This window comes from Carassius carassius, chromosome 17, assembly GCF_963082965.1.
Source record: "Carassius carassius chromosome 17, fCarCar2.1, whole genome shotgun sequence".
In the NCBI taxonomy this organism is placed as follows: domain Eukaryota; kingdom Metazoa; phylum Chordata; class Actinopteri; order Cypriniformes; family Cyprinidae; genus Carassius; species Carassius carassius.
Genome location: NC_081771.1, coordinates 31,174,130 through 31,200,391, shown reverse-complemented (window position 1 = coordinate 31,200,391; position 26,262 = coordinate 31,174,130). Strand labels below are relative to the sequence as shown.

Below are 26,262 nucleotides of genomic sequence, written 5' to 3'. Positions count from 1 at the left end.
CCACCAAATGAAGCATTTTTAATGCCAAAAAGAGTTTTTCACGTCTAGAGTAGACTATTTCAAACTGGGCTCTGCGGAAAATTTAAGCGAGGGGGAAAAAAGTATTTAATTTGACTAATTGACTAACATTTAATGCAAACTTCTTTTTTGTACATTTAACACATTTTATATTATCGGTTAATTTAGCTTTCTAGAGACTGGCTTTAAAGCATGAGATTACTTGTGATTATTCCATGTAGATTTGAATGACTTGAGACACTCTGCGATTGTAAAAACATCCATATTTAATGTGATTTTGTGCACATGTTTGAACTGGAGGAGAACTCACTTCATACATCCAATAGAAATCACAAAACAAATCCCATCTGATTCAAAGATAAATGCAAGAAATAAAGTGTGTGTTAGTGAAGAGAAAATATCCTGCAGCATATATATATATATATATATATATATATATATATATATATATATATATATATATATATATATATATATATAATGATTAAATGTGATAATTTGAAAGGTTTTGTTTCAGTCTTTCAACATCCAAATGAAAGGTTTTATTCAAAAAGCTTGAGCCCCTTGTCCTAAAGTATTTCTTTCATTAAAAGTCAAACTCATCTCTTTAATCTTGTTTCTGAGGCTCACATCCCAAAGCAGACTCCTTGTGATCGGTAATGCTCTCTCTGAATGTTCTCTGTAAAGCTACAGCATGTACTTGTACCTCAAGAGAAAGGACGGGTCTGATGTAGAAGATAAAGGTTTTGAGTTTGAGGCCCTTCTGGGGAGTGTGTGTGTGTGTGTGTGTGTGTGTACCTCAGAGTCAAGCATCCTCTCTATGTGCTGCTGCATTCTCTGGCTGGAGGCACTAAATATAAACTTCAGCGCTGTTTGCTATATCGTTTAGTTTATAGTTTGTCTTAAAGAGGTCAGCGTGTGCTGTTTTCCAACATGAACAATCATTCCTTGAATAGTTCACTTTCTACTGCTGCTCTACTGTAATCTCAACTTCACAAACTGTTTTTGATTTGCAATTTAATTAACATTATAAGTGGTGTTTGCTGCTCATATTTTTGTCGCTATTGTTCAAAAGTTTGGGTCTTAAGGATTTTTTTATGTTTGTGAAAGAAGTCTCTTTTGCACACCAAGGCTATACATCAAACATACAGTAAAAACAGTAATAGTATAACTTAAGGTAAATGCTGTCTATTGTTTTGTATTTTAAACATTATTTATTTCTGTGATGCGCAGCTGTATTTCCAGCATCATTCCTCCAGTCTTCAGTGTCACATGATCTTCAGAAATCATTCCAATATATTGATTTGCTGCTCAAGAAACATTTCTGATTAATATTATTATTATATAATAATAATATTATATAATATTATAACAGGGGCGGCAGTGGCTCAGTGGTTCATGTAGGTTGTCTACAAACCGGAAGGTTGGTGGTTCGATCCCCGGCTCCACCTGAACAAGTGTCAAGGTGTCCTTGAGCAAGACACCTAACCCCACCTGCTCCCGACGAGCTGGATGGCGCCTTGAATGGCAGACACCGTAGTCGGTGTGTGAATGTGTGTGTGAATGGGTGAATGAGGCAAAATTGTAAAGCGCTTTGGATGGCCATGTGGTCTGTTGAAAGCGCTATATAAATGCAGTCCATTTACCATATACTTATATCTTAATAGACCCAAACTTTTTGATGGCCGTGTACTTTTTTTACCAAATCGTGGTTTATTATAGTTAATATGGCCACGTTTCTAATTTTCAAGTAATTTTTTTCAATTCAATTTTGAAGAAAATTAATTTCCAATTTTAACGTGGTTTAAATAGCTTAATTTATATATATTTTTGGAACATTTGCTGCCTCAAGGTTTATTTATATATATGTATATGTTACTTGAAATAAAATATACTTTGAAATAAAAAAAACTTTAAAAAAAACAACTTTTTTAAGCTAGATTCAAACATTTCTCATATTAATTGAAAATAAACTTGATGTAAAATAAGACTAAAATAATTGAAATAAAAATTTATAAAATATAAAAGCATAAAAAATTTATAAAATTTGACAAAAAAATACAATTACAATTAATAAAATGTTAACTAAAATGAAAACTGAAAATTAAAAAAAATAAAAGCGGATTCAAAATAGTAATAAAAATGGCAAGTATCTAAATAATACTTAAATTAGACTATGTTCACATGAGTTATATAGACAACATATGAAGTTTTTCTTCAAATGCAATTGTATTTTCTTGTATTGGAATAAATGGATGGCAAAATATATTTTGATGCTTTTAAAAAATACATTTATATGTTTTCAAAGACATACAAAAACTGTCTGAAAATATATATATATATACAGTCGTGGCCAAAAGTTTTGAGAATTACATAAATATTAGTTTTCAAAAAGTTTGCTGCTAAACTGCTTTTAGATCTTTGTTTCAGTTGTTTCTGTGATGTACTGAAATAAAATTACAAGCACTTCATACGTTTCAAAGGCTTTTATCGACAATAACATGACATTTATGCAAAGAGTCAGTATTTGCAGTGTTGGCCCTTCTTTTTCAGGACCTCTGCAATTCGACTGGGCATGCTCTCAATCAACTTCTGGGCCAAATACTGACTGACAGCAACCCATTCTTTCATAATCACTTCTTGAAGTTTGTCAGAATTAGTGGGTTTTTGTTTGTCCACCCGCCTCTTGAGGATTGACCACAAGTTCTCAATGGGATTAAGATCTGGGGAGTTTCCAGGCCATGGACCCAAAATTTCAACATTCTGGTCCCCGTGCCACTTAGTTATCACTTTTGCCTTATGGCACGGTGCTCCATCGTGCTGGAAAATGCATTGTTCTTCACCAAACTGTTGTTGGATTGTTGGAAGAAGCTGTTGGAGGGTGTTTTGGTACCATTCTTTATTCATGGCTGTGTTTTTGGGCAGAATTGTGAGTGAGCCCACTCCCTTGGATGAGAAGCAACCCCACACATGAATGGTGTCAGGATGCTTTACTGTTGGCATGACACAGGACTGATGGTGTAACGGTAGCGGGCCCAAAACTTAAATAAAATGTCTAACTTAACTATACACAGTTCGGGCGCCAGACAAGCTGAATCTTGTCAAAATACATATGCTATTTGTTGCTTTTTACCACGGAATGTCTCTATTAGCCACCGATTACAAACATAAATCAGAGTCTCACACAAAGAAAGTTAACCTTCACAGTTATATATTTTCACCAAACTAACAAGGAAACAAAACAAAAAAAATAATAATTCACGAGTTCATTGTCATGTTATGTAGGTATATTTTCTTAAACAATGAAGGTAAGAAAATCACAAAACACCAACAAAGGAGATCAAAAATAAATAATAGGAAAAGAATTATGCACCCTTAGTTTCACGCAATATTTACTCAACAGGAGGTACTGGAAACAGAAAGGATGAAAAAGTATATATAAAGTATAAAGAGATCACCTTGGTTTGAATTCAAAATAAAAACATACGTTCTTCAACACAAAAAAAAAAACAATTACAGGAAAAAAAATATATATAAATACTTCTACACGCTAAATCAAATCAAACACCATGAAATGGAAAAAGTCTCTGACTTGGTGCGCTGTGATGAATGGGCGTGCTTGAATGTTCAGGTAGGTTTGCATGACGCGTGTTAGTGTAGTGTGTGTGTTTGTGTGTGTTTGCGAGGAGCGCTGAGCTCGGCCGATAATGGCAGGGAGGAAACGGTTTTTCTTTTTTGTGGGTTGGAGTCTTTTAAACTAAGGTTTAAACAGGAGTTCGTTCACCTGAGTAGCTCACTCGCTCTCGTCAGCCACAAAGACTACGTCGCCCTGCAACCAGCAGCCGAGAGTGCATGCCGCACTCAGTGATCGCCCTGGAAACTCGCGTCCGCTTCAGCAACCCAGACTGGCCCAAACAGCAGCGATGCTTTCAGTCTCACCAACTAGGCGGTTGTCTCAGGTAATCGGTTTTCTCTTTCTCTCGTTCCTTCTCTCACTTCTCTCTCCTCTCTTTTTGTTCCTCCTATAACTCCTCCTTATATACACACGTTTCCAATTACCGGTTAATTTACTTCCCTCCTCCATCCAGCCACACAGCAAAAAAAAAACTCCTCTTTTTCCCCCTCGCACTGCCACAATGGTAGCGCTCACCTTTTCTTCTCCGGACAAGCCTTTTTCCAGATGCCCCAAACAATCGGAAAGGGATTTGCTGCCCTTCTTGACACCAGGCCATCTTCCAAAAGTCTTGTCCTCACTGTGCGTGCAGATGCGCTCACACCTGCCTGCTGCCATTCCTGAGCAAGCTCTGCACTGGTGGCACTCCGATGCCGCAGCATTTCCGATGAAATGCAGTGGAAAGGTTTTTTTGGGATTAAGTTAATTTTCATGGCAAAGAAGGACTATACAATTCATCTGATCACTCTTCATAACATTCTGGAGTATATCCAAATTGCTATTATAAAAACTTAAGCAGCAACTTTTCCAATTTCCAATATTTATGTAATTCTCAAAACTTTTGGCCATGACTGTATGTTTTTTGTTGTTGTTTATATATTAGAAAAATATTTTAGAAATATTATATGTTTTGGTTATGGGCCATGTCTGATGTTAAAATGATGTGTATAGACCTGATGGTCCACATCAAGTGCTGCGTCTGGGCTCGAGCCATCGTGTGTGTGTGTGCTTTAGATTGATGACGCTGCTCAACACATGCAGTTTCACACTGGCTCAGACGCAGCATATCTCATATGTTATTTATTTCCCTATCCATTTATTAATGTAAATTATTCTTTCTTTGCCCTGATTAAATATCAGGTAACAAGACTAAAAAGGGTGTAAAATTCTGGCTCCTAATGTTGGCACACTTTGTCAAAATATACCAAATCTAAGGACTTTCTTGTGGAAAAACAGCATGCTTTTTCTTTGAATTAGCTTGATGTTATCCAGACTGGACTTTTTCAGGAGAACTTTGTGTAGCAGGAATTGTGAAAACTGTCTGAACGCGGCTCGGCTCCGGCTCTGGCTCTGTGATCGCACCACGGGGACCGAGTTTCCCTCACACTCGGAGATCTTACAAGCGAAGTGCTTTGTTTTCGCAGCTGAAGAGCGTATGCTTGAATATATATCACTTTGACAGAAGCCGACCGGAGTGAACGAGTATTGAAATCAAATCATGTTGGTCATTAGTGTGTTTTCACGAGCTGCTTCATTGTCAGAGACAGCGCTCGGGAACATACAGTGCAGTGTGAAACCAACCAGCAGCTGCTTTTCATTCAGAGCCCTTGAGATACTGCACCGTGCTCTTCATTACTGAATTAACAAAGGAGAAATGTCTTTGAATCAATATCAGTATCAAACCAGCTTGCTTTTGTGTAAATGAATAATAGCACATATCTGTCCCTGCAAAACATTTCTCGAAGAGAAGTTTCTCAGCTGAAATGAATAAAAACAGTACAGTTTAACATGTAGATTGGGATATATTGGGACACTTCACAATTGTCCATAGTTAATGTGATTCTCTACACCTGTCAGAACTTCAGGAGAACTGCATTCATTTACCCCTAAAAAATAAATAAATAGTTGACTAAAAGAGCAAAGATTATAAGTAAAGTTGGTGAAGAGAAAAGAATCCTGAAATATGTTTTGATATTTTTTTTAATTCAGCTGACATTCAGACATTTTTTTTATTTGACTTATGAAAAATGTTTTATTGTAGACATTTCAAGGTTGACCAATGCAAAAAAAAAAAAAAAATAATATATATATAATTTTATTTAATCTTTTTTTATTTCTATGGTGACTAGTAAACTAGGAGGGTATTTTATTTTATCTTCATTTTTATTTAAAATGCTTATTAGGGATATTTTTGTGTGTTAATAGAGACCAAAAATATTATATATATATATTATATATATATATATATAATATTTTTATTTTTTGTATTTTTTTTGCAGAATATCACAATAAAGTGCAGAGTATTAGAAAAGATATTTTATTTATACTGTTATACCATTTAATATATACAATTTATACAACATACACAATATAATATTACAATAAACAAACACATTTAGAAAGTAAATATGAGTAAATGTAATAAATTAAATTGTTGAATGACAATTTACACAATAGTCACGGTGAAAAAATACGTATTGCACATGCTTTGTAACAATACCAAAAGTTCAGATATAATGCAGTGTTTGTGGGGTGTGAAGGCAGGGTTTGTCACTTTAGTCAGAGCAGATGCGCGCTTTCTTGTTTGCTTCAAGCTGAGTGTGTGTGTGTGTGTGTGTGTGTTTGAGTGAAAAACAAGAATCCCTACTGAGTGTCGTACGGCTCAGGACACAGTGTGTGCATCTTAAGAGCGTGTCTGTGTGTCTGTCTTGTGTCTATAAGCTCCTGACCATCTCCTCTTAGTTTGAAACTGTAGCTGATTTTTGGACTTCTGGTAAAAATAGTTTCGGGATACAGCTAACATGACTCATTGTAATGATTTTCATCAGCTTCCTAGCAAGCACATGGGGTCACCTGGCCGTCATGATGGTGATTTTTGCATGGGCAGACATCGCTCATCTTATTCTAATTATTCATAAAATAATGTTGGTTAAAATAATGCATTGCCAGTTACAGCATTTTATGAGTCAGATTTGAACATGCAACCTTTGGATTAGCCCACATCTTTATCCACTAAGCCACATCACCTCATTTCCACCCTGAGAGAGGTTTTCCATCAGGACCAGCGAGACATCAGGTCAAGCTTCATTCGAGGAAGGTATTTTAATCCTCTTCCACTGTTTCAGATGGCATGGGCACACACACACACACAGAGCAGAAGTGCTTGAGTTGCAGCCAATCTTGATAAACTCAGCCGTTCAGAAATCACTGTGTTGATTTCAAGCACGCTGATTTCTAGAGGGACACAATCACAGATAAAAGTGCAGTTTCTGACTGATTTAGAAAGCTGTGGTATTTTCTCTTTAAATCAGAATGTCTGATTAGTGTTTGTTTAATATTGCACTGATTTTAATTTTCTCTTTCATTTTCCGTAGTCCTTAAATAGAGTGCTGCTTTCTGGTTGCATTACTTTGCTGTGACAATGTGCCAAATTTAAATATACTTTATTTATTGAAAAAGAATGGATGTGAAACCTGAGAGCTTTATCTTAATTATTATAGGCTTAACTAATTACTTAACAATTGTAATTACTATCACATATATATATATAATTATATTTACATATTTTCTAATAATATATTTTTGGCCTTTTAATAAATTGGCCTTTAAAAAAGTATATTTTAAAAAGCATCTGTATAACTTATGTGAACATATAATACTTTTGAATAAAAATCAGCAAGGATTTTAAATTGCACCAAAAATATAAAATTCTTTTTTGTCAAGCATTTTGAGCTACAAGACTGGGCTATTGCACACATTTGGTGCACATTTGATTAATGATTTGCCTAATTATTAAAATGTGGCACAAAATGACATAGGCTTTCAGTAATAAGAGTATAGAGACCAGGATTTAATACAAATCTAAATTGTGAGTTGCCTGTTTTTGACTTTATCTAGCAACCAAGGTAAGTAACTCGAGCAGCTGCAAAGAAACGGGAAAACACTCAAATGCATAACAAGAAACTGGGTTCCCCAGCCGCACACATTCCCTTCTGCAAACTCTCTCCTTGGGCATATTATCATGTGAATAGAATAGAATAGAGCTCAATTGTTCCAGTGACTCACCCAGGTGAGCGCGTTACCCAGGGCTGGATTGGGACTCATTTTCAGCCCTGGAGTTTCATGCCTTAGACCGGCCCACTTTAGTGCACAACTGACTATATTAAAATAATGTAATTAAAACCTCAGAATATAATTCCCAACAGCCTTGTAATTCATTGTATTTTAAAAAACATCATCTTTTCCAATTCGGTGAAACACCAATAGCCTAAGTTATGCTTCACAGTGAAGATTTATTAGAACAGTAAATGACAGGATAGTGTAAGAATCTCTTTTCTTTAAGATTTAGTATTCATAAATATCCAAACACTGAAATAAAGAAAAATCTAATAAAAAACAAATATATAAATCAAAATAAAGATTAAAATAAAATGTATTGCACTTTCTAAGGACAGTATCATCTCGGTTTCATTAATGTATTGCTGAATCATCAGGTATCATTAATTATCTCAGGGCATTTTTCATTGAGCAGGGCTCTTCATTACTATTAGTTCTTCTGAATGACAATCCTACCTGCCCATTCTGGTGTGTTAGGCTCATGACTGGAGCTTGGTAACGTTACTGGGCCTTGCTCTTCACTGTTAGCAGCAAACTGGACTAGAGGCGGCTGCTGCTGAAGAGCTACAAGAAAAAGTTTGATACATGAGCGGTGGTTTGCAAACAACGTTGTTTTGCAATGTCGCTAGCATCTTGAACTGCTCCTAACTACCTTAACGTCTTCTTGCGCTCCATCTCCGCTGCTGGCGACGCGACGCTCTAGAACCCATTCTAATCTGCGACGCGCGTGACGTAGGCACCCAATCGACCAATCAGACGGCTCTTATTATAATCAGCGGAACGCTTGCGTCCTGGATTATCATGGGAGCGCTGGAGTTTGTCGCGTCGTTCGTTTGTAGCGTATCATGTAAAAGGGGCTGGAATTTGACACCTCTGGGGTTCAAACTGTCATGTGTTTATGGGACTTGATTTTGGCACGGACTCCTGTATTTAGAGCAGAGAGCGTGTCCCGAGGAAGAACCGCGCGCGAGCTGTCCTGGACCTCACGCGTCTGGGGCAGTCAACACAACCCTAGATTCTGCTCGCACCGGACACGAGTTTATGTGAAAGACGTGGATGTTCAGAATTATGCATCATCACTACAGGGAGAGGTCGAGAGGAAACATTCGAAGGAATACATTTTCATTATCTGTGGATTATTTTCACTTGTCCGTTTCTTAATTTATTTCACTCAAATCCATGACAGGAGAGGTCGATCAGGACCGAAAAGGTAGGATTGTATATTTATTTTATTTTTTCTTTTCTTTTCTTTAATTTGAATCATGTTGCAGTAAGCATTGGTCTAAAGTTTGCATCTTTGAAAATTGTTTAGCATAGCCTAATTACTTAATTTAAATATTAATAGTTTTTGTATATATTATATAATTGCATTGGCAGAACCTTTCTTATCGCGGTGCTAAATAGAAAAAATGCATGTCATTTTCTCACGTCAGATTTGTTTTCGAAAAAAACTTTATAACTTGTAGCTAATAATATGTAATATAACGTTATTGCTTTAAGTGTTTCTGCCCTTAAAAGAATCATTTATCAAAAGAATAATTTGTTTGTCACCGAATGTTAGATCCAATTAACATTTTTGAATTTGACTTTATTAAACACAATGTGTGACCTATTTATTAAATAATGTTGTCTTTTTAAAATAGCACGAGTTCTTGGTCTTCGATTATTTTTGTTCCCCTAAATTCCTTTAAATTGTCCTTTTCCTTTATGAAACCATATAAATATGCATCAGTTATTGTTGGATCTGTTGAAAGGTGGTCGATCCCCAAAAATGAAAGAAAAATAAAAGCTGCTCAGCTGCTTGGCTTTCCTCAATCTCGTACAAACAGGTTGAGAATGTACCTCAAAATACTTAATTAAGAGTATTCCTTTGCTTATTTGACAAGCTTTTCCCAGCTGACTGAGCTGATGATTGATTATGGGACTGACAGTAAGTGTGCTCCTGAAAGAGCTGTTTTCCTGTCTGGAAGGGATGAAATCTGGATACAGTTAGAAGAGAATCCCAGGACTGTTTTCTCCACTCTGGGGTCTTATTATAGCCATTTGTGGCTCTTTAAGTCTTGTTATCTTGCTAAGAATTCTCATATGCTATGTATGCAATAAATTCTCAGTTCTATGAATGTGATCTCAGTTCTGGTTCCGGTGCATTGTTTTTCTCCCCATCTGTTCTCTGCTGGAACAAATGCACACCACACTGTCTCCTCTTATAAATGTCTTTTTAAAAGATTTGGATTGGAAAATGCGAGATTCTTACACAGAAACAGTCCCATGTGTGGCATCCTACCTATATCCCACCCATCTGGCTGAGTTGGTTGGCATGTTTGTTGAGCAGGTAATATTGCATTTCAGTATCAGATTGCAAATACTTCCAAATAGACTGCAGGCTACTCCCTGGCATACTGTAATCATTGGATCAAAATTATTAATTTATTTATCTGTTGGCATGGTTTTATGTGACTAAGGCAGCAGGGTAGACTGTGGAATTTCTCTTGGGTTATTTGTTATGTCATGCTTAAAGATTAAAAAGCAATGCTGAGTCATTAGTGTGCTCTTTTTTTTTTTTTTTAAATGTACAGTATATGGTATTTGTTATTTTTTTAAGCAGGTCACATGATGAGCTTTATGGTGATGCTGCTACAGTAAATAGAGTTTGATGGAGTTTTGTGGATCCCGTGTATTATCATATGTGGGTCTCTTTAGTTATGACCTGCCATGTATTCATGATGAATTGTCTTTAATGTGCTGTGTTTTCCTGTTGCTGTGATAGATTGGGTGCACTGGCACGAAACGCTCAAGTGTCTAAATCACACCTCCTTTAAGAGACACTAATGCAAGCGTCCAGCCCTTTTCAGTTTTACTGTCTGCTGAAAGCTGTAACACCGTTTAATCACATCCAAATGGTCCATTTTTGGACAGTTTCCACCTAGTCACTGTTTACTTTAATGCTGGATCTTATAGTTCTCACTTTTGCAGGGACCAGATTTTACTTTTTTTCTTTAAAATCGTAAATTAATACATGATTTTATTTGTATATATACATTTTGTATTATTTATTTGAATAAAGTTTTAAATAAAAAACATCAAATGTTACTAAATAAAATATAAATACTTACAATAGTTAGTGTTTTAAAATTAATTGTTGTTTTAAATGTTATTATTAAATAATATTATAAAATAAATAATAAGAGTTTTATAGACACATTTGACCTTGACAACAAAAGACAGGGAGTGTTTTCCATGGAAACATGTTTCTGCTACAGATTAAAATAAAAATTAAAAATAAAAAAAGACTTTTTTTCTCACAATTCTGAGATAACGGTCTGACCACAAAATATACATTTAGAATGACAGGATATAAAATTAAGATATAAAATCAATGTAATTGTAAGTTGCAGGTACCTTTTTTTTTTGGTGAAAAAAACTCCCAGAAATTTGAAGATGTAAACTCAATTCTGAGAAAAAATCTAGGATTACAAGATGTAAACTCTGAATTGTGAGAAAGAAAGAACTATTAGTTTATATCTCACGATTGGAGAAAGCAGTCTGAACTGTGTGATATATACACATAAGGTAAAAGTCTGAATTGGGATAAAAAGTTCCAATTACCGTTTTTATTTAAAGGTAAAAAAATAAAATGTATTTTGCAATCCTTACTCTGCTCAAACATATGATTAGTTGCATTTTATCTTAGTCTATTTATCCATTATTTTTCATCCATCTTTGACCCAGTAGATCAGAACTTTCCATGTAAACTGCTGGTGTTTAAATTGCTCAGGTGTATTTTTGGCGTCCATTTAATTTTGATGAAGTGACTGCATAGCAAGTGTAGGTTTCGTGACTCTGTGTGCATGGAGACGGGGCAGTACATGAGTGTCAGGAGATCACACGGGACACAGGAGCGCTGTGGTGTTAGTAAGAATTATGGGCCGCAGTCACTGCATGGCAGTCCACTGCTGGATAATTTATTACAGCCTCCACTAATGAACATCCTAGTTGTGCAATAATGAGAAACACCTTATCCAGGGTCAGAGCGGGGCAGAAGGACACTAGAGCCCAGAGAGAGGGTCTGATTCTTACATAAAGTGAAAAACTAGTTTTGTGCAACAAGGTGTTTGATGTAATGTCTAATGTACAGATTATTTTGGACAAGAACCCACCACTTAGACAGAAAGAAACCAGCTGACTTAGAGGACGTTTGTTTAGGGGAAGTTTATTTGCAATATAGAATACCACATTATCATTATGGAGAAATTAATTCAAGTAATTGCACAGCAGAAAACAAAATCTTCCCTTGCCTGTTCAGTGATTATTTCATCCTCAAAACCTTGAAAACATAACTGAGTTTCCAGGAGGACTTCTAAACGAAACCTGTGTGCTCTTACTCCCAGAAGCCAGCTAAAGTGAAGTTAGAGCTCTCCAGATCAAGAAGTGCTTTCCGGTTTTGTGTATGATTTTCAACAGATGGCCAGTCAACAGACTCTAGTTAAATGCTAACTGCTTAGAAAAGAATTATAGACCAATGATAACAGGCCGATAATTAGTTCACTTTTACTCTTTTGTCATTTAATGTCACATTTTATTTTAAGCATCTTCATGACTTTTTTCTTTTTCAAATGTTGCTTCACAATAAAGAAATATATTTTTGAATTTGTAAAAAAAAAAAAAAAAAATCTTGTTTTACAAGAGAATACTATTTCAGTTTTTTTACTTAAATATGTTTGATTCAGTGTGTTAGCGCAGTGGATAAGACACATGTCTTTGGTGTGAGAGACCCGGGTTCAAATGCACTGTGAGACACCAATGTGTCCCTGAGCAAGACACTTAACCCCTAGTTGCTCCAGAGGTGTGTGACCTCTGACATATGTGTCAATTGTAAGTCGCTTTGGATAAAAGCGTCAGCTAAGTGAATAAATGTAAGTGAATAAATGTGTGTTACTTGACATTAATTTGTAATTGTTTGAGAAATTCTTTAATAATTTAGAAAATTGAGTGAACATTGTTTCTAAACCAGATTATTTTTTCAGTGATGAATTGATTATCAATATTAATATACAATAGATTCTTAACTGGTTTTACATTAGATTTGCTTCCTCAGTCACTAATCTCTCTCTCTCTCTCTCTCTATATATATATATATATATTAATTTGAAAAAAAAAATTTTTGCATGTAAAAATACAAAGATTTGTTATTGTTTGTTTTGGTCAACGATAACCACAAATTTATTTCCCCCTGAATATTACTTCTTAATGATCACATTTTCTGTAGAGTTTCAGACAGGATCTCAACAATGTCTCAAACTGTGCACAGATTTAACAAGATCCCAATCAAAAATCAGAGATCTCAATATGAACTCAAACGTTTCTGATCAAATTCTTCTGACACCAAAGAGCTGCTTGTATATTATTTTTTAAATGCTATACCTATACTCTGTATGTCGACTATTGACTCATTTTGCCTGTTTCTATTCGTGTATTTCTCCTAATCTTTAAAAGAGCAACATTTTCTTGCAGTAAAAGCTTCCTCTGGTAAGGATTTGAACCAGTATGCCACTGTGTTTAGTGTATGAGCTGGTGCTTGTATGCAGGATAGTTAGGAGTGAAAATGCAGGAGGTCACTCAGCAAACTCAGCCGTGTGGAATGTTCTGTAATGTCATCAGAGTACACAAATACAAACACTTTTCAGAATTCATTTCTTTCTCCTTTTCTCCTTCTGTCACTTCAGTTGAGTCTTCATTATTCCCAATAACACACTTTACCCACCCAGATTTCTCCTTTGACTCCCATTTCTCCATCTGACAGCTCGGACCCCACAGCGAACGCACACACACTGCTGAAAAGTGTAAGCGATCCGTTTCACACACACACGCTGGATTTTATTATTTGCGAGATGTTTTTGATTCATCATGTCAGAGAGCAGGTTCATTTGTCTTAATGGAGCTGACAGATGTGTGTATCTGTGTACACCACAGAGAAACAAGGAGATGAGAGATAGATGGTTGTGTGAGAGTGTGTGTGTTCGCAGCCGGACATCTGGTTCTCCGCTGTCACGCTCACACAGAAGTTTCTCAGTAGAGAATCCAAACAGACGCCTCTTCATTTACAGAAACAGAATCATGTTTAAATTCTGTCAAACTTGTCCTTCCAGAGCAGCTCATCTCTCTTCGTTCACAGACGGGCTTGTATAAAATGTATACATCTCTGATCATCTCTCTGTCTGTCTTATTCACAAGAGCAGACAGTTTGACTGGGGCTTGCCTGTTAAAATCTCCCTGGCATGATGCAAGGCTGTCTCTGTGCAGTGCACAGGGCATTCTGGGTGGTTGCTAGGTGGGTACTTACTGGAACAAGTGAAAAGATTTCATCCCCAGGTCTCTGTGATCTTCTGGTCTCAAAATGCCTTGGGTCTTTCCTTTAATGTACGGCTGTGGGGCTTAGTTCGCTCGTTTTAATGTTTGAAGGAGTAAAATTAAATTTTTTGATTATTATAAAAAAAAGAACACTCCCTTAAGTTGCACACTTTTAAGTGTCAGAATAATAAAGTACAGTACCAACATTAATAAGATATCATAGACATGCATTAGCTTTCAAAAGATAGTGGACGGAAAGATATTTATTTTTATTTTTAATAGTGCTGTCAAATTATTAATCATGATTAATCACATACGGCATACAAAAAGTTTTGGTTTGCATAATATATGTGTGTGTTCTGTTATTATTTTTATGTATATATAAATACACACATACAGTATATATTTTGAAAATATTTACATATGGATATTATAAATAAATATATTTCATGTATAAAAATAACATATTTTTCTGAAATACACGTATATAAATGCATGTGTGTGTGTGTATTTATATATACATAATAAATATACACAGTACACACACACATATATATATATTATGTAAACTAAAACTTATATTTTGGATATGATTAATCACGATTAATTGTTTGAAAGTACAAATCTTTTATGTTTTCTAATGCTTAAGGCTTCATTTATTTGATAAAAAATACAAAAAATTACTAACTATTTTTACAATTGAAAATAAGTGTTTTCAATATGAATAGATGTTTAAATATAATTAATTCCTGAGATGTAAAGCTGAATTTTCAGCATCATTTCTCCAGCCTTCAGCATCACATGATCTTCAGAAATCATTCTGTTATGCTGCTTCATATTTTTGTATAAACTGTGAAGGGTTTTATTTTTCAGGATTCTTTGATGAATAGAAAGTTTAAAATAACAGCATGTATTTTTGATACAGATATCTTTTGTAACATTTTAAATGTCTTAACTGTCACTTTGGATCAATTTGATGCATCCTTGTTTTAATATCTTTAAAGAATACTGACTCAAACTTTTGAATGATAGTGTGTTTGTTCAAGGTTTACCTTTGGTTGTACATGTTGCAAAGTCATTTGCTCCTTTACTTTGTCTTTCAGTGGTTGATTTATATCTTCATTGGCTGAATGTGATTGGCTCGTGCAGCTCATTGTTACGGTTTGAAACCAGACACATCATATCAGTTTCACAGTCTGTCTTCTTTAAGCACGTTCTCTTTGATGTATGTCAGGAGGATGTTGACTTAGGTTTCTTATCCATTGATTTTAATGGCATATTTGTTTTTTTTTTGTTTTTTTTTAATTTTCCTGTGTTATCAACATCTTGCCACATCAAAACCTTCGTTGCCTTTAAGCATGTTTTGGCAACATTTCACAGTGATGATGAATGATTCGATTTCTTAATTTGAAGTTGAAAGAAGTTGCTCAACGGTGAATCATCTTAAAACTATTTGCATATTGTGATTGGGTGTAGGCGTGTGTTTTTGTGATTTACTGCTCGTCACAATTGTTTATTGAGGATATACATACATGCATACATGTATGTAAATTAATATATATATGGAAATCAAATTGAATTATTAGAATAATTTTAATTTTAGTGATTTAAATTCCTGAGATAGATATTATTTTATAATTAAAATAAATGTAATTTTTTTAATTCAATTAATACATGGAAATCTGCTTGTATAAATCACCATTAAAATGTTAATTTAAATAAATATATATGGAGATTGTAGCATATATGACCTTGTAAACCTATACAGTGGCCCAGAAACTATTTAGGAATAAGAATAACACACTTAAAAATGTTTGAATGTCAAAGCATTTGCTGATTAAACACCAGATCAGGTGTCTGTTTCAAATACTGCAGGACTAACACCACTTTTCTTCATTATTTTTGTTCAGTGTGTTTGAATCGGTTGGTGTTTTGGTGATTTTGAATCAATATATGAAGTCAGTTCTCCTCGAGTTCTCACAGGTGTCCGAACAGAGGAAACACAGATGTAGAGAATCACATTAACTATCAACATGATCCACCAATGCATCAGTCATCTTGATATATAGAAGTCTTGATTTTTCAATCCAAGATGTAGACATTGGTGCAACCGGTCAAGTGAGTTTAGTGCAGGGCTCTCTGTTTGTTATTATTTTTGCAGTTTTATTTAGTGACGTTAGCGTGCAGACACGTCGGTTTTAATGGTTGCATATGCTTGTAGTTTATAATTGAATAGTGTTATCAGTCACAGAGTGTTTTAAATCTTCTGCTAACCTTTATGTGACACAGTGAAGCTGCCAAACTGTGCAGATTGTGTCAGTGCACACAACAGCTTGCAGCCTTCGGCAATGGTGGGTTATTCATAGCAACAGTGTGCTGTAAATTTGATATTTAAGGCTGCAGGTGAAACCATCTCTCTAGGACAGCTCTGAATTGCATTGATACTTTCATCACATCCTGTTGCTTAATCGTTATATGCATCGTTTACGTGCAGCACGAGAGAATGTTTCACTGTCTGCAAGTTTGTACATGTGGTCAAGGAAACCCTCAAAGCCATATAATGTCAATTTAGGTGGAATGCTTTATTAGAACAGACTTCACGAGTCCCATTTTCTGTTCTGAGTGATTTCCACGGCATTGCTAAGTGTACTCTGGGTAGTTGCTAGCTGTGTTGGGGGTAACGCATTAAAAAGAAATCGGATTACTTTTTTCAAGTAACTAGAAAAGTAACAAATTGCCTTTTTAATTTGTTACTTTTTCAAATAAGTAATGCCAGTTACTTTTTTCCCCAATGATTTACTGGCAGTTCACCTGTAAAGAAATCGGGAATAAGTGGAGAATCATTGTGTACGCTGTAAAAATTCCTCAAAAACAGATTCAGTATTCAAAATTAATAAAAACAGTGAAATGCAAATATTACACATATTACACAAACTGCAATAATTAAATGTTAAATATCCTTTATGTAGTTAATCCCAGTGTCTTTGCTGTTGACCTTAGATGATCCAATTCAACAATACTAATAAGCAAAAGATGAACAGAACTCTCTCTTCTCTTGCGTCCTATTCTTCATGTGTTCAGGATTGGCAGTACAGCTGAATGATTTGTTTGAGCTTTTTGAATTTACATTTCCTTCAGCCTGAGGCTTATTCATTTCACTTTTGGTGTGAAAGGGCTTTTGCATGTGCCAAAAACAGCTTTTTCATTTCGAAACAAGCAAGAAAGCTCAGCCCAGATGTGAAAAAGTAGCGGAAAAGAAATGCAATTCATTACTTTCCATGGAAAGTAAATAAGTACCGCGATTAGTTACTTTTTAGGGAGTAAAGCAATATTGTAATGCATTACTTTTAAGAGTGACTTTCCCCAACACTGGTTGCTAAGGTGTTCTGTGTGGTTGCTAGGGCATTGCTAGGTGAAAATTGTCCTGTTGCTTAGTGAATAAAAAGTTTTTGTCTGCAGGAATTTCAGGGATACGAAACTGCAAAAAATAAGTTGCTTTGGACCAGTATTTATTGTGAAAAGCATATTAAAATGATTTTGATATTATAATTATAAGGATTTCTTAAGGGGGTGCTAGAGCATCTGGGGAACATTTCAGAGAAAAGAAAATGTGAAAAAAATAAAATAAAAAAAATAGTCAAGTAAAAAGTTGCCAATATTTATTGCAATAATCATATTCATAATCATTTTGAATCTCTAATTATAATATTTTTTTCAAGGGGATGCTAGGGCATCTGATGAAAATTTTTATGAAAATAAAGTGTAATTAAAAAAAAAGAAGAATAAAAGTTTAAATATAATTTAATAATTTAATTTAGTAAAAAAATGACAATATAAATGCCAATTATTTCATTTCTAAGCATGTTTTCTTTGTAGTACACACTTTTCTTATGAAAAGGTATAAATGAGTCTTAAAATCCTTCATCATAATTAATAATATTTTTAAAAACTTTCAAAATGCCTGGCTTATAAAGTAGAAGCACACCTCTCCTCAATAGGTTACATGATTTGATGAATGACCATATCAAAAATTGGGCAAAATGAGTTTAATATGAGTAAATAGTCTTGGAAGAATAAATATGTGTTCTATAATTTCCTGGCTTTTCTAGCAAGATGCATGATAAAGGAAAGATGGGACTTGCTGAGTCATGAAATCACATGATATCTGATTGATATTTGCACATCTCTTTTCCCATCATGCTTTCAGGAGAGGGAATACAACAAGACAGAAAATTATTAAATAATTTTAATTTTGTGACAACAAAAACATTGCTCACAATAAAATTGAAATTCTCCTATTATTCATCTGTCAGATATGCTGTTATGTTTTCCCCCATAAAATTCAAAAAGCACATCTTATCACATTTAATTCGGAGTTGATTTTCATTGATCTTTCCATCAACGTTTTGAGAAATGCATTGCTGAAAATAATGAGGGACTTTTCATTTGTGGGAGACTGTTTCTTTAAGAGCCACTTGTTTAGTGCCATTATATTTGCATGCTTATCAAATTATGCATCTTTTCCTTTCTAGATGGCAAAGGGTGGAGAAGTCTGGAGACCTGCATGGCTGCACCTGCCCGATGTCACCTGAGGAACTGGAAGGTGAGCGTTCCTCATATCATTTGAGTTATCAGCTAATAAATAAACTCACGCTTTGGTGCTGCCTGATACAACATCACAACCCTTGATTGGTCTCGGCTTGCCTGTACCACATTATCAAATGTGTCAGAAGCGTGTCCGTTTAGACTTGTTTGTGTGTAAGCACGCTCGATTTTCACTCCGGCTCATTGGATCTTTTCAGCCAGACACTCCACTGACATTCATTCATTAAAGTCACCCTGAAATATTTACTCATGAGGATCTACGGTGGTGTTGGGTGTTGCTTAAGTAATTAAAGTGGCTGAAGTGTTGGCTGTGTAGGATCACTGGAGGTCTCCTGAAGTTCAGGTTTGGGGATGGGAAGCGTATCCATGTGAATGGGCCGATCGGACATCACGGATCGGTTTACTCTGTCAGGGTTTATATGACACAGACGAGTAATGGGCAGGCCATGACAGCGCACTAGATTAACCCTGTACTGAGGATTCATGTCACTGTATTTCCTACTAGCGTGTGTTATTGGCTCTGCTGTCTCTTTGCAATCATAACAACAGATTCAGTTCAGTACATGCTGTATGTGTGATTATGACATCTTTTGGTTTTCTCGCAGGTGATGCTGCTTGTGTTTGTGTGTCTTCTGGGTCTCGCTGATGGACATTTCCTCCAAGAGGAGAAAGAAGAGTCCCGTCCTAGCAAGCTGAGAGCCTCTTTAACCTCTGCAGAACATCCAGGACCACAGAAAGATCTAGATGAGAGGCAGAGCAGAGCACCATGGGCACGGCTGCATGGTCAGTACATCTCTGACACTGTGAGGGTAACCGGGGCTAGTTGTCACACGTTCTACTTCAGCAAATGAGCAATGAGTGTTGAATTCTCAGAGGTTAAAGCTGCTAAAATTATTATTTATTGTTATTATTATTATTATTTATTTTATTTTTGCCCTGGAAAAAAAAAAATATATATATATATATTTTAATCAATCTTTGAATTAATCTTAGATTATTCAAATAGATACACACACACACACACACACACACATAAATACATACATTTATGCATTTATGCATTTAACTTTTATCCAAAGCAAAAGAGGAACAAAAGCAATACATCAGAGTGCCTACAATATTAGGTTTATTTGACAACTAGATTAGGAAGCAAGTTTAAGAAGAGGAGAAATGAAGACAATATTTTATATATATATATATATATATATATATATATATATATATATATATATATATATATATATATATATATATATATATATATATATATATATATATATATAGCGCTTTATACAATACAGATGGTTCAGCAGGAGAATAACAGTGTTGATGCTATACAATTAATCAGTTATGAAACATATTTAAAATCAGCTGCAATGCAACTTTACAGAAGATAATAGTTTCTTTATTCAGCTCAAGTCAGTTCAATGTTTATTCGGTTTAGTGCAAAGTTAGTGTCATTATCCAGCTCAATTCAGTTCATATTTTGTTCTCATCTGACAGTGTCACTTTAGTTAAAAAATTATAATATTAACATATTATTTGTCTTTAAAACACCTAGACAAAAAAACAAAACACATTGCTGGATAAAAATAATGCAATTAAAGTACTTAATTCAACATACAAATCACTGTTAGAGAAAACCAGCATGTTGCGTGTTGCACGTTATTGAGATATAAGTCTTTTGACAGCTTTCTCATTTCAAATATACTTTAGTTTAGTTTACAAGCCTCATCCAGCTTTGACGTTATTGCAAAGCCTGTAATTAAACTTTTCATCTGTACCAACAGTAAAATTACACTTGGTGATAGACGTGAGCAATTTCAAAATGATATGTTGTGTGTGTGTGTACCAAAGGCTGTGTGTCAAGTCATATTGCTAAAGCAGACAGAAGCTCATGGATCTTCACTGAGCTGTTTCAGATGTGAAGGTCTCAGTTACCGTATGTTTCAGTAACTATCAACTTTGTCTCAGATGCTTTTCTTAAAATAATGTTGGAGAAATAGAAGTATTAACAAATGAGTCAGTAGTTGACATACTGTACAGTAAGTGTATAGGGCTTTATCATGTGGATAGTGGCTCAGATAATCAGAAATTTGATTAGGAGCGTTCATTTATAATGAAACTTTTCATTGCAGACTTAGACCACTAAAACAGAACTATATTGTTTTTTCTCCAACTAAATCATTTCTTGGAAAAACAGGGTTAGGGTTAGGGTTAGGGTTAGTCTGTGTTTTCTGTCATATGGCAAGCCTTTAGGTCGGATATTAGATTTTCTGCCTAACCTGTCAGGATGATGCTTTACACTTTCTGTTACCTCCAACACTTCAGAAAGCCCTAATGGGTGAATCTCACAAAACCTGTCCAAAACATGCCCAGATCAGATTTCACACTAAAAATAAAGAAAGAATGGTGAAGAAATGTGAGCTGGATGTTTGTGTGAAAGTCATGCTTCAATACTTTTTCTGCATTTTTTTTTTTTGAGAAAATCTTTGTTGAAATTTAAGACGATGTTCTTCTCATCCTGTGATTCTGTGTTATGTCACAGTGACACATTGCTTCAAGACAAATTCCTTGCAAATGATTCTATTTATGTTCAGTGGAAATGAAATATCTGTGCACATAATAATGTCTAAACACGAGTGGAATGCAAACGTACCTTGAGTATCTCTTGTGAGGACATGCACTACAATACAGACTTAAGATAAAGACATGTTTTCTCTAAGGATCTTCTCATGTAATGCTGCCATGCTCATGTACTTTGTTTTGTGCAGTAAGATTAACATGATCAGCATTAGCTGAGCCACAAGCTGACATGTTGGGCAAACAAACAGAGCAGTGTTTTTACAGAGCTACAGACCCCGAGTGTTTACACTCACTCTTCAGGAAGTCAACCGTGATATCCTGCCACTGAATTAGACACCGTTCTCAAAAACACCGCCATCAATGGATGCTGACTGGCCATTAAAATACACAAAACAGCTCAAATATAAAATATATGAACGGATGTGAAAGATACTGCAAAGAAACTATATAAAACGTACACTGTTTAAAAATGTGTTGTCTGTAAGATGTTTTAATGTTTTTGAAATATGTATTTTATGCATTTTTTTTAATACAGTAAAGACTGTACTATTGGGAATTGTTATAAAAATGTAAAATAGCTGTTTTCTATGTGAATATGTCTTAACCTGTTATTTTATTAATGTGATGCCCAACTGTATTTTCAGCATCTTCACTCGTCTTCAGTGTCACATGATCCTTCAGAAATCATTTGAATATGCTGATTTGCTGCTCAAAAACATTTCTGATTATTGTCACTTCATATTTTTGTGGAAACCATTATGCATTTTATGTTCCGGATTCTTTGCGACAATAAATAAAAATTTCAAAAGAACAGCATTTATTTGAAACTGAAATCTTTTGTGACATGTCTTCACTATCACTTTCGAGCTATTTATTGCATCCTTGCTGACTAAAAGTATTAATTTCTTTCAAAAACACAGTTTAGTTACCGCAAACTATGGTAGTATAGAATTTCTTAAAAAAAATATTGTGGAATTTGCAATATTTAAATAAATATTTAACTAATGATTGTATGAGCTTCAAAAGAACTGCTTACAGCACCAACTGGGATGAGAAAGTATTTCAACATTAAAAAACGGCACACATTTATTGGAGGATTGTTTCTTTACTGGTTGTTGTACACCAATTTTACACATCCAGTACATTGTCATGTTTTCCCTGGCTCATGCATATGATAGAATAATCTCAGCTCGCTCTTCCTTATCAGTTTTATGTTCCACTTCAAATAATCCAGAGCTCCTCCGTGCAGGTTTTGACACAGCAAATTGCTCTCTTGGAAGCTAATTATTGCAATCTTCGCCTGGAGAAAGTTTGAATCATATTCTAAGGTTCTCCTCACCTTTAAACAAAACTCTGTAAACATGATGTGGCATGTTGTGGGATGTTTTCAGCACTGCATGCTGCAGTTGCATGAGTTACAGTACAATAATAGTCCAGCGCAGTGGCTGTGAGGAGCTCAGAAAACAGCAGGAGGAATGTTTTACACCGTGGAGAGATGTGCGCATGTTACACAATCAGCTGCCGAGGTGTGAACCAGGGCCACTAGTGTTATCACTTTTTAAATGCCAGTGTTACATTACAGTGAGCGGATGTGCCTTGTGCCGGCAGGAATTGAGGCTATTTTAATGCATCAGAGCCACTAGCCAGAAGCTGTATTCTCTGGAGAAATTGTGTCTGTTTGACCAAAAGACAAATTATATAATCAATGTCATTGATACCCTCACCACCAAAAACAAGTTGACTTTATTCAATTCTTGATATGATATGATTTAAATAAATATTTAAAATATAGTTGAAATTAAAAACTAAATGAAAGTGAAACCAACCTGAGATAAATCTTGCTTAATTATATTAATAATGCTTTTTGCACATTATATTTTTTAAACTTAATAGCCAAAGTTTACAGTACCTTGACCTACTAAGACATTCTTCAGAATTTCACCTATTGGTCGACCAGAAGAAAAAAAGCTATATGGGTTTGACAATCTTTCTGTTCGGTCACGTTCTGTGGTCACTTCTCTCATCAGCTCATGTTTTCTGTCTCCTCAGATTCATCGCTGGACGAGGAAGGCGAGGGTCATCGGATCCGGTGGCAGCGCTCCTCTACAAACAGCTCCAGTTCACGGAGGTCCAGTAGGAACCGTAAGGAGCGACGCAACCGTAAGCGAGGCCGGAGCAGCCAGGACTGCCGTTTGGAGAGGAAAGAGATGAAGGTGCGTGACCTGGGCCTCGGCTACGACTCTGATGAGATTGTGCTGTTTAAGTACTGCGTAGGGACGTGCATGAGCGCCCGTAAGAACTACGACCTGGCCCTGAAGGTGCTGACGGATAACGGCAGCGTTCCAAGCCGCAAGGTGAGCCTTCACCCCTGCTGCAGACCTACACGCTTCGAGACCATCTCCTTCATGGATGCCCAGACGAGTTGGCAGACCATCAAATGGCTTTCAGCGGCCAACTGCAGCTGTGTGGGATGAGAGAAGCTGGTAAAATCAACCCAAAGCTCCGGTGTAGAAAGCGAGGAAATTCCAGTGCAAGGAATCGGATGCAGCGCTCCTGATGATGCACTGCAAACGCAGCCGATCTGCTAGCATCAGCACAGGAACCACAGGGATACGGGACGTCCTGCAGGGAGAGATTCTGTGAAGCGAGTCGTCAGATTCCTGCTCCAGATCTGCATGGAAAGATTGTGAAAAGTAACTTGAAGTCCTACATTTCACATTATCCGAAACTGGAGAAGTTTTAAGAACGTGGATGCCATGAAGGTTCATTATAACAGAACAGAAGGTGCTTTAATTCACTCATCAGCTAAGCATGTGTGTTTAATATACACACTTTCCTTAAGCCATGTGCACATTACAAGACTGAAGCGTGTCACTTTTTTATGTTTGTGAGTAGTCTACAACAAAACTTTCCTTTTTTTTTTTTTTTCTAGATATGTATATTGCATGCAGCATTTTAGCAGTTTGCAGGCCGGTTCTGAATGCTGAGTGGTGGAGTCCTGCATCGGCTCTTTATAATGATGAAATAATACTCCATTACACTGCATGTCTGGATGTATGCCCGGTTATAACACTCTCTTCCATCATCTGATCATCATTAGATGAATTACTGCTGCCATGATCGCCAGAAAATGTACACACACTATTTTTAACTCTTTTCTATTTTAAACAAATTCCGCCTGCTTTCCATAAGCAGTAAAAGCGCTGAATTTTATGAATAATGTTGTACTCTATAAAAGGCCTGTTTTACATAGAAATAAATCATTCTTGGATTGAAAAGAATGTCAATGACCTGATTTACATTATTGCTCAAAGGTTTGGAGTCGGTAAGAAATTAATACTTTTATTCAGCAACAATGCATTAAATTGATCAAAGTGAGAGCAAAATATTAATAATGTTACAGATTTTATGCTGGAAATTCATCTTTGATCATGGGACTAAATTATATTTTAACATATATTCACATAGAAAACACCTATTTTAAACTCTATTTTACTGTATTTTTGATGAAGATGTATTGTGTGTTGTTCATGAATAATATCCAGGTGAATTGACCCGTGAGTGTTTAATTGACTCCGGTTGACTCGTGACTGTCTTGTAATGTGCTCTTGGCGTTACACACTTGCACAAACACAAACACAACCAGCAGCTAACCAGTTATCCTGATGCCACATTCAGTAACCTCTGCTATCATGAAATACCTCTTTAATTTGAACTTCTTTGATCAACATTGTCTTTTGTTTCACTGCTCGAGTGGATATCTGTTTTTCCGTGCATGCTATTAAGGACTGAATCTTTGTCGGGATACGTGACATTTGGTTTGTCAATTACAAGAAATGGTGCCCTGGCTAAGGTTCGTAGCACACAGCACTGTACCGGTTTACCAAAATGTATTTTAGTTGAAACATTGTCACATTTCATGTTTTTGGTCTGTGTTTTTGGGTGTTGACTTATTGTATGCAAGAGGAATGACATACCAAAGAGATAGATAGATAGACAGACAGACAGATAGACAGACAGACAGACAGACAGACAGAAAGATAGATAGATAGATAGATGAATAGTAAATCACCTCAGGTAGGGACACTTCTATAATCGATCGTCACACTCTTCTATTCCATTTCTCACACTAACTGTATTAATCTCATGGTTTACTTTTACTTTTGCTCATATATCACGTGTAATGTTTTCAAAGACTAGTGTCTTTATAACTACCTGTGAACTCATTCTCAGAGGAACATGTCTGAATCATGTTCCGCTGTAAATTCAACAGAAATAAACAGAAAATGTTACTTAGTTTAAAAAATGAAGCCAATTTTTTGAGAAAAAAAAAAAAAAAAAAAATACATATATTTCTCCCAAAACTCACATTCTCCATAATGTAATGTAAAATTATAATGCAAAAATTATATCGTATTTATACATTGCAGTAGTATTTGTTTTACTTTTTTTTTTTTTTTTTTTACTATAGTACATAAAATGACTGTTACAGTACAAATTGCAAATTGCATTTTTATTTTATTTTTTATTATTATTTCTATTTTTAAATGTGACCAGAATGTGTTGTCATGAGATTCACCCTCAAACTAAAAGCATGTTATGATTAAGGGAATTAAAATGTCTTTGAATGTAACAGGGATTTTACCCACTGTTTTGTGCTGATATTAAGCATTCGATTAATAGAAAACATCATAGAGTAGACATCAGCTTAACCTTCCAATGTTCTTTTAGATTACTTGCAGTGTTTTAGCCCTGTTTTGTGTTGCATTTCTGTTTTTTTGACTCATAGATCATAGATCTAATAGATTATCTGCTATATTATCCAAAGATGCCAGAGGGCAAAGCTTTATTCATCATGTCATGTTCTTCTCTGACACATCACTCGCCTTTATATCACATGCAATGATGTTGTTCTG

The 26,262-nt window shown here is 35.3% G+C and overlaps 1 protein-coding gene across 1 annotated transcript; it reads left to right on the top strand.

The window, feature by feature from the left end:
• The first annotated feature begins 8,632 nt into the window (after positions 1 to 8,632).
• On the top strand, positions 8,633 to 24,830 carry LOC132160629 (glial cell line-derived neurotrophic factor-like). The gene is made up of 4 exons (XM_059570268.1): positions 8,633 to 9,017; positions 18,688 to 18,758; positions 19,366 to 19,543; positions 23,396 to 24,830. Exons 1-4 carry the CDS (start codon positions 8,987 to 8,989, stop codon positions 23,818 to 23,820), a joined length of 705 nt encoding a protein of 234 aa, XP_059426251.1. The 5' UTR covers positions 8,633 to 8,986; the 3' UTR covers positions 23,821 to 24,830.
• Positions 24,831 to 26,262: the final 1,432 nt, after the last annotated feature.

Coding starts and splice junctions, on each gene's coding strand:
- LOC132160629 (XM_059570268.1), top strand. CDS start 8,987: ATGACAGGAGAGGTCGATCAGGACCGAAAAG. Junction 9,018..18,687: donor GGTCGATCAGGACCGAAAAG/GTAGGATTGTAT, acceptor TTTCCTTTCTAG/ATGGCAAAGGGTGGAGAAGT. Junction 19,544..23,395: donor ACCATGGGCACGGCTGCATG/GTCAGTACATCT, acceptor CTGTCTCCTCAG/ATTCATCGCTGGACGAGGAA.